We start from the raw sequence: 13,037 nt of genomic DNA, 5'->3' as shown, positions 1-13,037 counted from the left end.
GAGTGTCCATCCAAGTGGGGCCGGGGCCAGATATGAAAATGGATACAATGGAATAAAAATAGTGGCCCCAGGCTGTGGGCCCGCTGGGGATGTGCCTTTGATGAGCGAGCAGGAGCTCGTTAGCACGGCGGGAATGTAAACAGGCGCTTCCTCCCGCAGGCTGCCGGTGCGACGTCGGCGGGGCGCTGGGGCCGTCGTGCGAGGCGCGGAGCGGAGCCTGTCGCTGCCGGCAGGGCACACGGGGTCCCACCTGCACACAGTAAGCTGCACCCGGGCATGCTCTGCCTCCCACGGTGCCCTCTGCCGCCACGGGCATGGGGACCTCATCGCCCGGGCTGCTGTCACATCGGTCTGGCGGAGTGTCCTCTGCCGCTCCCTCCGGTACCCTGCAGGTGATGGTGCTCCCTCTCTGTTCCCCAGACCAGCACGGGATCATTATTTCCCTGACCTTCACCACTTGAAATTCGAGCTGGAGGAAGGCACCACGCCGTCGGGCCGGGCTGTGCGCTTTGGCTACAACCCCTTGGAGTTTGAGGGCTTCAGCTGGCGAGGCTATGCACAGATGTCCTCCATCCAGGTATGCTGCTGGCTGCAGCCCAGCCCAGCTCCCCACGGGGAGGATGTGGCCAGTGGAGTGCTGATGTGCTTTTGGTACACATCTTTGACCCCAAGTGCTCCTGAAACCCCCCAAGTCACAGGATGGCCAACATAAACAGCGCAGTGTATATATAGCCTGTTTGTGCAGATACTTCCTGTAGTGCTGGGGGTGGCATAGACTGATGAGGGGAAAGATCCTAAACTGGGAATCCCATGACATCCTAATCTATTTAGACAAAGGTGGCAGCATGGTGATTACTTACAGGGATGTCTATAAACACTGTCTCTCCGTTTCCTTGTTCCTCTTTCAACTGACTCTGCTCTTTCCTATAACTCTGCATAACCTTTCCTCCCCTTTCCAAAAATAAGTATCTCCTCCTCAGCTCCCCTGTTCAGCTTGGACCTCTTGTTACCCTTCAGCCTTTGCCCTTGCTGTTAGCTGGTTTGCTGTAACAATGGTTTATGCTAACCTGTAGTTGTGTAAGCCCTAGAAGTGAAGCTGTTTCTTCTGTTGACTCTTTTTCTCTCTCCTGGGTGGTTTCTTCTGCATGGCCTCTGCGAAGTGTGTGCACGTTTGGGGATGGAGTACAGGGCAGTGATTCTCTGACAGCCTTGTTCCATGTAAGATGCTCCTTACTCTGGTGCATGTACTTTCAGTTTTCTTGACATTTTTGTGCTCAGGTGAAATCACAGAGGGGCTGTTTCCCACTGAATTTTAGATAGGAGGTAAGCAATGAACTCCAGTGGGGCTCCCTTGAGAAAATCCCAGCCTTAAAGGTTAAGGATGGAGCTCAAGCTCATAGCTGCAGTGTTGCATTGGTGTTTTAGCTAGAAATGGACCTTGATAGAAGGGCTGGCACGTGGCTTTTGGCTGGCAGGTCTCACCTGTAATTTGTTATCATCAAAACCCTCCCAGTGTGCTCTCCATGGGAAGATGGTGTGTAACTGGAGCTTTGGAGAGCACAGCTCTCAATAGAAGTCTCCCTGGGCAGGAGGTTATTTAAGCCTAGGATCTCTTTGGAATGGGTCAAACTTGAGCATCTCCTTAGCCAGGCCCTTGCCCAAGCAGGAGGAGAGCAGATGTGCTGTGAGTTGTATGGTCCATTTGCCCTGCTGGTCCTTAGCACTGCACATTGCTGAGGATGAGGCACCAGCTCAATTCCCAGCCTGTTCTGCAGGCAGCTGGGCAGAGCCCCATAGATACAAGGGCAGGGTTTGGTACCTGGTGGCTGGTTGCAGCACACTGACAGCAAAAGCAACAACTCCACATAACCTTTCCCGTGTAATTGTGTGTGCCCCAGAACGGGTGAGCCACCCTGCTGTGCCCCAGCATCCTCCAGGTGTGATCACAGCCTTCCCACCCCCTTCTACAGGCAGGCTGCTCCCTGGGTGGCTGTCCCCAGGTGTCCCCAGAGCAAGGGACAGTGTCACAAGGTGCCATAAGCAGTAGGGTCCGTGTGCTTGTCTCCTCCTCGCGCTGTGGCATGTTGCTTTGGGAGCAGTGAGGGCTGTGCTTGGGCTGGCAGTGAGGGTGGTGGAGGTAACTGAAGGTGTGCTCTGCTTCTCTCCCCTTTCTCTCTCCCACCAGCCCAAGGTAGTGGTGACTGTCAATGTGACCTCCCCCGACCTCTTCCGCCTCGTCTTCCGCTACGTCAGCCGGGGGCCCGCCAGTGTGCAAGGGAGGGTCTCGGTCCTTGAGGAAGGAAAGTTTAATGTTTGTGCCAACTGTAAGTGCATTTTTCACTTCTGGACTAACTCAGAGCGTCCCACGCTGCGACGCTGCTCCTGTGCCCCTTCTCCTGCCCCCAGGTGTGTCCGTCCCCAGCGTGCCCCTGTCAGGCGTCCGGCCAGAGCCGTGCCTGGGCTGGAAGGGAGGGGGAGCAGAGGCAGGCAGGCAGGCAGGTAGGGCAGGCGGGCCAGGCCCTCCCCAGAGCGGGTGGGCACTCAGGAGCTGTCCCCCCAGTGATGTGTGCCCCGTGTGCTCTTTTGCTTTTTGCAGAATAAGATCAGAGTCACTGTAGACGTGAAGGAGGCAGAGCTCTATCTGTTCCATGTCATCCTGAGGTATATTAATTCAGGAGGGGCCACTGTGTATGGCACAATTACAGCTTATCAGCCACGAAGGAGAGGTAAGGATCCCAGACTGCTCTGCTTCCCTGTGCCATCGCCACCTCCTCCCCATCCCAGGCAGCCTCCTGCATCATCCTTTCCAGAAGACGCTTCCATATGGCTTTACCCATTAGTCCTGCTCTCCCAGCTGAAAGGCTGATTTGAGTTTGCAGCCCCCTTTATTTACCAAAGCTGCAGCAAGGTGGGCCCTGCCCTGGGGCTGCACACTGAGGACTGACACCAGCCAGGCTGGTGGGAGATAAAGCTGTTGTACAATTCCATACAACCTTCCCAGCACAGGACGAGATCACCCCAGTGCCCCAGGCAAAGCTGAGCTGACTTTCCACAAGAGCAGAATGGTTCCAGGCTTTGGCAGCTGGATGTGGTTTTATTTACCAGATGCCTTGACGTGGCAGTCCTGCCTTTCCTATGTGCTTCTCCCACACCAGACTGCTGGCTTCACACATGGTGTGAGGCTTGGAAGTGCCATGGAATTACACACATTTTACACTGGCATTGCACTCTGGTGCAGTGTCCTCTCATCAAACCATGAGCTGATGGAGAAGAGCCACCAAGAGATGTCTGAACAAGCCTAGAAATCTGGACAGCAAGTTTTCTGGGAAACAATCTGAGCAAGACAACATTGAGAACACACCTGAGGCCATAGTGGGTGGTTGGCTGGCTGGTTTTACCCCTTGGGATGCCACAGCCACACTGTCCTGCTGAAACTCTTCCTCCAGGCCACACATCCACAGCACAAGGCTGTCAACACTGACTACCTAATTTATCAATGTGTGAAGTTCTCTCCTCTGTCTTGAGCTGGCATAGGTTCTGCCTTTGATGTGATATGCAAGGTTTGAAATGCCAAAATATTATTTTTCTGCTGCCTTTTTTTTTTTTTTCTTTTTGAGAGGAAAAATGGCTTATTTTTTTATGTCCAGTCGTATTACACAGCAAAAGAACAAGAAGAGCAGGAGCCATGGTCATGTTTTGAGATCCCACCAAAGGTCAGGAAGTATTTAACCTGTCCTAGCCAAGCAGCAGAGCTCATTTGCCTTAAAAAGTGCTTCACTTCTTGTGCACAAGCAATGTGATTTTTCTAGTGCTGAAGGCAAGCAGCCAAACTGGTGCCCCAACAACAGGACAGCAGCATCCTTGGGAGGCTTCAGGAGTGCTGAGCCACCTCATGTCTGGATGGAAAGGGCTTCATGTGACAAAGAACAAGCAGCCTGGAAAGAAGCTGGAAGATGTGGCTGGCAAAAGGGGAAGCCTTTTCCAAGTATGGGATTTTCAGCCTGGCTTCTTACACTCTGCCTCCAGAAGCCATCTCAGTTGGAGCTGTGTGTTGCCTCAAAGGGATCTGAAACTTCAGTCAGTAAATCTACCCCAGTGCCAGTTCAGGGGAATCTCTTCACTCCTTGAATCCTCACCTCTGCTTCCCATCTGGAGAAGTGAGGTCCCAGCCTCAGCTGATGCCAGCCATGCCACAGAGCTGCCACCCCTGGGAAGGGGTTATTGACCATCCCAGCAGCAGCACAAGCCCTTGCTTTAGCTTCTGGCCCTGTGTGTTGTGCCTTGATGTCCATGTAGCACAGCAGGACAGTCAGTGTGCCACATTCTCCACTTCCTCCATCTCATCCACTCGCCGTGCAGCCATTCCTGGTGAATCCCTCTCACTGTGCTCTTCAAAACCTGCTGGGCAGGCACACAGTCTGCTTTTAGGTGCTGTATGGTGATGGCATCCATTAATGAAGAGGTTGTGGGACTGTCAGATGAGCCAAGGAGCTGCTCAGCAGCAGCAGGATCAGCATTGCACCCATTCTCTTCTGTCAGTTTGAAATAATGTCTGAATCTCGAGTGCAGAGTCTGTGGTTGGCAGGAAGAAAGGCAGGAGCACACCTTGGGGGCCTGAAGGTTTGCCAGAAGACAGGTGTCTTGTCTTGCCTGTGGAGCTGGGGTCAGAATTTCCCTGAGGAAGAAAATGTATCTGGGCAATTCTTTTTGTCTGTCTCACAATTAACTCTTCACAGATGAGTTCTTTCCTTTTCTAGCTGGCAAAACGCTCCTTGGCTTGCAACACTCTGTGCTTTGCAGCCTGGGGATGCAGAGCACACTAAGAGCTCTGGATTTGCATTGAGGATTGCAGTGATTTACATTTATTTCTCCCATTAGGCTGTTGAGCAGATTGAGAGTGGATGTCTCTGTTCCAAGACAGTGTGGGACTGTGGTGCACCGAGAGAGTGGGAACCTGTCACTGCCCACTGCACCACAGAGCTGCTTCCCTGAGCATTCCCTGCCATGTCCAGCCCCAGTTTTCCATTCCAGTCCCTTCACAGCCTCTCATCCCATCCCGTTCCAGGTACAGAGCAGACCAAGCAGATTGTCTTTGCCCCCAGCACGGAGCCAGCCTTTGTCACTGTGCCCCAGAACAGCTTCGGGGAGCCCTTCGTGCTCAACCCCAGCACCTGGTCCCTGGTTGTGGAAGCACAGGGGGTGCTGCTGGTAAGGCCCTGTGCTCCACCCACTCTGGGGGCTTCAGCAGCCCCCTGGGGACATGTGTGCCAAGCATAACACCTCTCCCATCTCTCCTCCCAGGACTACCTGGTTTTGCTGCCCAGCTCATACTACGAGGCACCAATCCTGCAGCTGAAGGTCACAGAGCCTTGTGTCTACCAGCCAGCCCCTGAACAAGCCACCCAGAAGTAAGGATGTGCACATCTCTGTGCTGTGTGGGGCTTGCTCAGCTCCTCTTGGCCTGGGCTTAAGGATTATACATAGTCCATACTAAGTGATGCAGTAAAACTGCTCATAGAGCACTTGGCTGTGGCAAATAAGGCTTGTGGAACCTGCACCAGCCCAGAAAGCCAGCCCATAGATCTCCTCATCCATGGCACAGCCAGTCTGTGTTTTGTCATGGACCCTGGAGGGCCAGCTCACCCAGTGACACCACAGCCCCCCTCTCTGCTGGGCTGGGTTCCCAGCGTGTCCTCAGAAACAGCTGCCATGAGTGGGTTTTGCTGGACTATTTACAATGAGCAGTCTGGTAGTGTTTGGAGCATCTCAGTGCTTCTGCTTGCCCAGAACCTCTCTGTCCATGTTGGCAAGAAGGCTGGCAGGGCTCTGGACACTGGTTGTCTCATCCACTGTAGTAGTGATCCCCAGCATAAAGCCCATTGCCAAGGGAGAAGTTTTTTGTTGTTACTGCTCTCCCTGGTCCTGTAATGCCCAGTCCCTTGCTCCCCACTGCCCAGAGCTGCTCCTTGGCCCTTCTGATACACCAAAGCCTTTTGCAAACTTGGCTGGGCTCAGGCTGTGTGGGTGCTCTCAACTTTTAAAACCATGCTGTTACTGTTGTACTTCACCATTTATTTCTGTGTATTTCCAGCTGCCTCTTGTACAAGTACCTGTCTGTGGAGGGCTTCCCTGCTGTGCCAGGGGTGGATGCAGTGTGCAGGATGGACAACAGGCTCCCCAGGCTGTGTCCCACGGAGCAGCTCACCCCCTCCCACCCGCCCATGGCCACCTGCAGTGGCACTGATGTGAGTGCCACTTCTCTTTTGTCCCCTCCGGCCACCCTGTCCCTCCTGTCTGGGGCTTTACTTTTTTAAGTATCCATGCCATGTCCCTCATATCTTCCCCTCAAAGTTGTGTCTTCCTCCTTGGTTTTTCCCCCTGCTTTTGCAGCATCTCTGAGGTCAGTTTTGGCCTCTTTTGGTCCTTTGCACTGCATCCCATTTCCCCCCCAACCATTTTCTCGTAGTCACTAAATCTCTCATTTTTCTGTGGTTTTTTTGGGTTGTTTTCAATTGCATTTCATTTGATCATATCTTTACCTTCACCAGAAAGGCTTTGCACCCCTGCTGCAGTTCAGGGCCCCCAAACCCAGAGTCTCACCTGTAAATGTTTGCGAGGCTTTGATGAGATTTGGTGCGTTGTCCTTTGAGCTGCAGAGGAGGCTGGTTTGTAGCACCCTGCACACCCTCCCTCAGCCCTCCCTCTGTGCTGCAGGTGGAAGTGCAGCTGTCCCTGGCCGTGGCCCAGCCTGGGAAGCACGTGCTGCTGGTGGAATATGCCAACACCAACGCCCTGCAGAGCGTGGCCATCGCCATCAGCTCGCCGCACTCGCCAACGCAGCCGGCCACCTTCACCTTCTACCCCTGTGCCTACAGGTAAGGGCACCTCGGGGCAGAAAGGGTCCAGTTCTCTGCCTTGGCAAGGACAACTTCCCCTCCACTTGAAGTTTTTCGGGTTTATAAATAAAGCAAGCTCCAGTGTTGTCCACTAAGCTCTGTCTGTCCCGACTCGTTCTAGCTGGACACAAATTTTAGTCCCCATCTCAGGGAAGATGTACCTGCCTCTGCCAGGAGATAATCTTGGGCATCTGTTTGCAGCTGAATTGCTGGTAGGGACCTTGACTTAGGGCATGGCCTCCAGGCAGGTTTATTGGAGACAGGTCAAACCCTGTCTGGCTTCAGATTGCGACCTTTGTGGTAGGAAACAAATGTTTGGGGTGTCCTTGGAAAACTTTGCTCTTGTGAGCAGCCAGAAAAAACATCAAAAGATTTCCAGGGACTTTGTGTAAGTCCCCTCAGGACACAGAGCTGGCAGGACAAGAAATGGGTCATGACCCTGTGCAAAGCTGATTTCAAAATGTGTGTTTCTCTTACAGTTTCCTTTGTCGAGGGATTGCTGTGGATTCCCAGAGTCGAATGGCAACTTTTGAACTCACCTCAGAGGCCACTGTTCGGTTCACCTCTGATCTGGCTGATTTCTTCCTGGTGAGGCTTCCTCTGAGGGCAGCTCTGTCAACAGGTCACAGGGAGAAAGGCTGGACTGGGACCCAGCCTGCAGGAGGGTTTTCTAGTCCTGTTTGGGTTGGATCTTAGTCTGGGTTTTCTAGTTCTGTTTGGATTGTATCTCTGATTTTAGTCTGAGTTTTCTAGTCCTGTTTGGACTGGATACTGGATTTTAGTTTGGGTTTTCTAGTCCTGTTTGGACTGGATCCTGGATGTTAGTCTGTGTCACAACCAATCCAAGTGGAGAGTGTGGGGTGTTTTGAAGTAGATCATGGGGCTGGGAGTGAGGAGGAGATGGGGAGAAGCAGCTGCTCCTGCAGAGAGAGTTCTGTAGCAGTGGGGCAGTTATTTTATCTTGAAGACATTCCTAGTTTAGCCAAGGGTGGAAGAATCCCATCCGTATGTGGAGCTTCTAAATGCCGCAATGCTTGTGCCAAGGACTAAGCAGAGGTGTGACTGCCATGCACTGACTGAGGTGGCTGCTGGCTGGTGGGCACAGGGCCAGCTGTGGCTCCAGGGCACAGGCTGTCACATAACCAGGTGTGTCTCTCCCTTGTGCAGCACAAAGTGTACCTGATCCCTGCTGCACAGTTCACCATGGAGCTCATCGAGCCGAAGGTGCACTGCATCAGTGTCCATGGCACCTTCTCATCCAACAGGTGAGGGGCTCAGGTCCCCCTTGGCTTTAGCATCAATGGGACTATTTCCAAAAACATTTGCTTGTCCTGCTTCCCTCAGGCTCAGAGACTTTAAAAAGTTTTTGATGAGGAAATCTCCAGCTGAGGTGAAGCTTCCTTGCTTGTGTCCTGTGAGCACAGACTGGGGTCAGGCTGATGGTCCTGTGCCTGAGCCCCACTTTGCCTCCTGGGGCAGACATCAAGTGTAGTCCCAGACAGGCATTCTGTGCTTGCTCACATACACCTTGCTGTATCCAAATTTTTGACACTGCTTCAGATAAATATTTGCAGAGGAATTGGCCTGTGCCAGGCTCCTGTTCTCCCTGCAGAGCCCCTATCCCAGAGCCCCAGGGGTGCTGGCAGTGAGCTCTCCCTCAGCAGGCACAGGTTATAATCCACCAGGAGTTACAGGGGGTGCTTCCCTCCTCTCTTTCTCTCTGGAGATACTCACATCTGTTCACTCCTTGTTTTCCAGCAGCTCCTGTGTCCCCTCAAGGTTCCTGAAGCTTTCTCAGTCGATCATTCTGGAGGGGGCCCAGGCTCTGCCCATTCCCCCAGAGGTGCCCCTGGCTCAGGCTGTCCATGTGGCTCCATCTGGGGTGCCAGTGCAGCCCGCTCCTCGTCCTCCCACAGCCATGGACCCCTCTGCAGAGCTCATCCTCCTGCAGTCCCCACAGGTAGGGGCACAGGCAAGGCTTGAGCTGGTTTGCTGGTGTGTGACACTGAACCACTGGGGCAGGGAGAAATTTTCCTTACCTGTTGATTAATGCTTTATCAATTAGCATTTTCAGAATTTAATCTGAGCTTTAAACTTCTCCCCGAACCTGTAATTCCTGTGGACTCACCAGTCTTGGTTTTATCCAACCTTATTGGTTCTCTGGGATCCCAGGCAGCATTAGAGAGGAGAGAGTGTGGAGGCACGGGGGGCTGGATTCACTGAATTCTCAGCACCTGGCAGCTGAGCAATAGGAGCACAAATCTGTGCAATAATTCAGGAACATGCCAGCTGTGTGTGCAGGTGTCTCACATGGGTTTGTGTGTGCGTTCTCCCGTGCTGGGGCAGGCTGCAGTGGTGTTCAGCAGCAGGATCCAGAGCCTGGGACGCTACGCCTTCATCCTGCACCTGTACCAGCCCAGCCACCCCAGCTTCCCCGTGGAGGTGCTCATCAATGGAGGGCGCATCTGGCAAGGTGAGAGCAGCAGGGACTTGGGGAAATGCTGGGTGCCAGGAGCCCTGGGGGTTTGCCATGCCAGGGGATGACTGTGGGCTCTTTAGGGATTGCAAAGATGAAGGGAGGCTGACTTACCCTTCCAAAGTGGGAGGATGGGATGGGTGTCACAGACATCTTTTATGAAAAATCCTTTCTTTGGGATTTTTTCTCCTGAGAAGCTGAGAGGCCTCAGGAGCAAGATGTAAACATTGATTATCTGCTGCTGTGGAATGCAGCAGGTGCATCTGTGATTGGCCCATGTTGGTTGTTTCTAATTAATGGCCAGTCACAGTCAGCGGGCCCAGACTCTGTCCGAGCCACAAACCTTTATCATTCTTTTCTTTTTCTATTCTGAGCTAGCCTTCTGATGAAATCCTCTCTTCTATTCTTTTAGTACAGTTTTAATATAATATATATCATAAAATAATAAATCAGCCTTCTGAAACATGGAGTCAGATCCTCATCTCTTCCCTCATCCTCAGACCCCTGTGCACACGGTCACAGGATGAGGACTCAGGGGACAGGTGGGACCAACACATTTGTTGTCTTTTCAGGTCAGACCAATGCCAGTTTCTGCCCTCATGGCTACGGGTGTCGGAGCCTGGTGGTTTCTGAGGACCAAACCATCCTGGATGTTACTGACAATGATCTGACTGTGGTGGTTCGAGTGCCAGAGGGCAAGCAGCTGTGGCTGGTGAGCCTCTCTCCAGGAACCTCCCAGAGCAGGCTGGGCAGAGGGCTTTGCATTGGATTTTTGTCACTGTGTGACCTCAGGAATGTTCCCCACCATCACTCATCTCTGAATTACCCAAGAACTTGCAGTCTCCAGCCTTAGTGGAGGAGATTATGCCCTTGGGGGCAGAATTTACAGGGGCAGCTTCTGCATAGGACAATGTCCTTCCTTGTCTGGTTCTGATATCAAAACCAGGTGGAAATTGAAGCTGTTACTTTGCGTACATGGTTTGTCATAATCCAGAATAAGCCTTATTCCTGCTCTAGCAGTATTTAAAACCTGTGTAATATTGTTTGCTCAGGCAGGCCTCATCATGAGAGTAGGTAGCCCTTGTTATTCTCAGGCCACAGGACTAGAAGGTTGACCAAAATTTGGATAAATGGAAAGACAGAATTGTAACCCTGGTGCCTTCATGTGTAGAAATGTCAGATTATAAAGACTGCCTCCCTGCTGAGGCACAGCCAGGGCTGTGCTCTGGGCGTATCTGCCTGGTTTTAGTCCATTGAATTTGTGCTGTTCCCTCGTGTGGAGCTTCAGGTTAAGTAGACCCTGAGGGACAGACCTCAGTGGAGAGGTGGCTCCTGGCCTTTGGTGTGTTATGTTCTGTCCCAGCAAGGCATGGAAGGTTAAAGGTGCATTTGCACTTTGGAGTCATTCTGGATGGTGCTTGTCTGTCTGATCTGGCTCACCCAGCTCGCCCTTGCATTGCAGGATTACATCCTGGTGGTGCCTGAGGACAGCTACAGCCCCCAGTACCTGCAGGAGGAACCCCTGGACAAGTCCTATGATTTCATCAGCAGCTGTGGCATCAACAGCTTCTACATCAAGTGAGATGCTTGGCTTTGGGTGCCCAAAGGCTGCACACTCCTCAGGGACCAGCAGCCCTTCCCTTCTGTGTGGCAGGCAGGGAGTGGTTGAGGTTTTCCTTCTGTTGACCAAATGTGGCTGTTCAGGAGCTCTCAGTGTCACAGGGCTCTCCCTCCCACAAAGTCCCATGGCTGCAGGAGATGCTGGATTTGGGGTGGTGTGGAGGCTGTGGGTCCCACTTGCTGGATTTGGGGTGGTGGGGAGGCTGTGTGTCCCACTTGCTGGATTTGGGGTGGTGTGGAGGCTGTGGGTCCTATGAAGCCCCCATGGCTGCAGGATTTGGGGTGGTGCGGAGGCTTTAGGGACATGCAGCACTGACCCCTCCTGCCTCCCCTTGCAGCCCCAGCACGTCCTCAAGGTTCTGCCGTGACTCTGCCATCTCCCTGTCCCTCTTCTACAACGATGGGGCACAGCCGTGTGCCTGCCACGAGGCGGGGGCGCGGGGCAGCCAGTGCCAGCCCCTCGGGGGACAGTGTCCCTGCAGGCCCAATGTCATCGGCCGCCAGTGCTCCCGCTGTGCCACCGGATACTGGGGCTTCCCCAACTGCAGGCGTGAGTCCCCCCCCTGCCTCCCCTGCTCTGTGCCTGTTCCCCACGCCTGCCCTGCCTTCCTGGCTCTGGCTCACCCAAACCCAGCCTTTTTCTGCCCCTTGCAGCCTGTGACTGCGGGACACGTCTGTGTGATGAGGTGACAGGGCAGTGCATCTGCCCTCCCCACACCCTGAAGCCCGAGTGTGTCGTGTGTGAGCCCCAGACGTTCGGGTGCCACCCCCTGATCGGCTGTGAGGACTGCAACTGCTCCCGGCCCGGCGTGCAGGAGCTGGCAGAGCCGGGCTGCGACGTGCACAGCGGCCAGTGCAGGTGGGGCAGCCTTGTTCTGCCACTGGGGACATCCGGGCTCCCTGCTGGAGTCCCCTGCTGGGACACCTTGTGCCGAAATGCGCAGAATGGGGAAAGCTCTGAAAGCTCTTGTGGCTCTCGTGTCCCCCCAGGTGCAAGCCCAACATCATCGGGCGGCAGTGTGACCTCTGTGCCCCTGGCTACTACCACTACCCTGAGTGCAGGCGCTGTGACTGCCACCAGGCTGGCACCCAGGCCAGCGTGTGTGACCCGGTCACAGGGCAGTGTCACTGCAAGGTCAGTCCCCAGTGCCTCCATTGGTGCTTTTCTCCTTGGCTTGACTCTCCTGCTCTGGCAGAGGCCGTGTGTGCCCAGCCTGCCCCATGGGGTGGTGGGTTCAGAGCACCCTGAAAGCTCTTCTCTCCTCATCCTTCCTGGCTATGAAGTTTCACTCCTTGGGCTGTCTCTGGGGAAGATGGCCAGTCTGAGTCCAGCCCTGTGTCAAGAGCTGGTTGCAGGTGAAGCTGTCACCCCTATTGGCTCCTGGCTCCATGGCAGCAGAGTAACTCAAAGAGCTTCTGAGCTGCCCTGCTCCAGCCTCTTTGTAGGGCTTGCAAGTGCTTTCTCTAGGTGAATTTAACATTGGTGGTGCTGTTCAAGCAAACCTGTTTGGGGAACTGCTTTAACATCTTCCAGCACCACAGCACTTTGCTTTGATTACTCAGACAGCCATTCCTGTCCTCCACTGAGGCCCTGAGAGAAACTGCTGACACTTGAGCTTTGCTTATCTTTCAGGAAAATGTGGAGGGCCCGAGGTGTGACCAGTGCCGCCTGGGGACATTTTCTTTGGATGCCACCAACCCCAAGGGCTGCACCAAGTGTTTCTGCTTCGGTGCCACCGACCGCTGCCGCAGTGCCGAGAAGCACCGGGCTGAGGTGAGAGGGGCTGGGGCCCCCAGAGCCTGCAGGTCAGGTGTGTCCCATCCACCTGGCTCCCTGCTGCCCTCGGGTCTCTGTGCTGCATTAATCCTGCTGAAAATACCATGAGGAGGGTTGTCTTTGACTCCCTGTGCCCATCTCCGGCTCTCAGCCCCTTTTCCTGGTCTCTGGGGTCTCATGTGCTGGGCGGGGGTGATGATCAGCTTTCCTGTGGCTTCATCAGGATGCATGTGAGGTGTGAGCCTGTTACTCCCCTTTCTGCTGCTCT

General features: G+C 53.9%; 1 protein-coding gene across 1 annotated transcript in view; it reads left to right on the top strand.

Annotated features, from left to right (window-relative positions):
• The window catches only part of LAMA5 (laminin subunit alpha 5), an 87,532-nt gene that overhangs the window by 54,481 nt on the left and 20,014 nt on the right, over window positions 1-13,037 (top strand). The window contains exons 21-37 of the mRNA XM_058036006.1: window positions 160-259; window positions 421-577; window positions 2,186-2,324; window positions 5,066-5,208; window positions 5,302-5,408; window positions 6,092-6,245; window positions 6,715-6,875; window positions 7,376-7,484; window positions 8,064-8,161; window positions 8,655-8,856; window positions 9,243-9,369; window positions 9,945-10,084; window positions 10,835-10,950; window positions 11,331-11,542; window positions 11,647-11,851; window positions 11,983-12,127; window positions 12,626-12,766. Coding sequence (XP_057891989.1) covers window positions 160-259; window positions 421-577; window positions 2,186-2,324; window positions 5,066-5,208; window positions 5,302-5,408; window positions 6,092-6,245; window positions 6,715-6,875; window positions 7,376-7,484; window positions 8,064-8,161; window positions 8,655-8,856; window positions 9,243-9,369; window positions 9,945-10,084; window positions 10,835-10,950; window positions 11,331-11,542; window positions 11,647-11,851; window positions 11,983-12,127; window positions 12,626-12,766 — 2,456 coding nt within the window. The remainder of the gene's footprint in view (window positions 1-159; window positions 260-420; window positions 578-2,185; window positions 2,325-5,065; window positions 5,209-5,301; window positions 5,409-6,091; window positions 6,246-6,714; window positions 6,876-7,375; window positions 7,485-8,063; window positions 8,162-8,654; window positions 8,857-9,242; window positions 9,370-9,944; window positions 10,085-10,834; window positions 10,951-11,330; window positions 11,543-11,646; window positions 11,852-11,982; window positions 12,128-12,625; window positions 12,767-13,037) is intronic.

The sequence above is a fragment of the Melospiza georgiana genome, chromosome 17 (genome assembly GCF_028018845.1).
Source record: "Melospiza georgiana isolate bMelGeo1 chromosome 17, bMelGeo1.pri, whole genome shotgun sequence".
NCBI classification, from domain to species: domain Eukaryota; kingdom Metazoa; phylum Chordata; class Aves; order Passeriformes; family Passerellidae; genus Melospiza; species Melospiza georgiana.
This window is presented reverse-complemented; position numbering and strand designations above follow the sequence as displayed.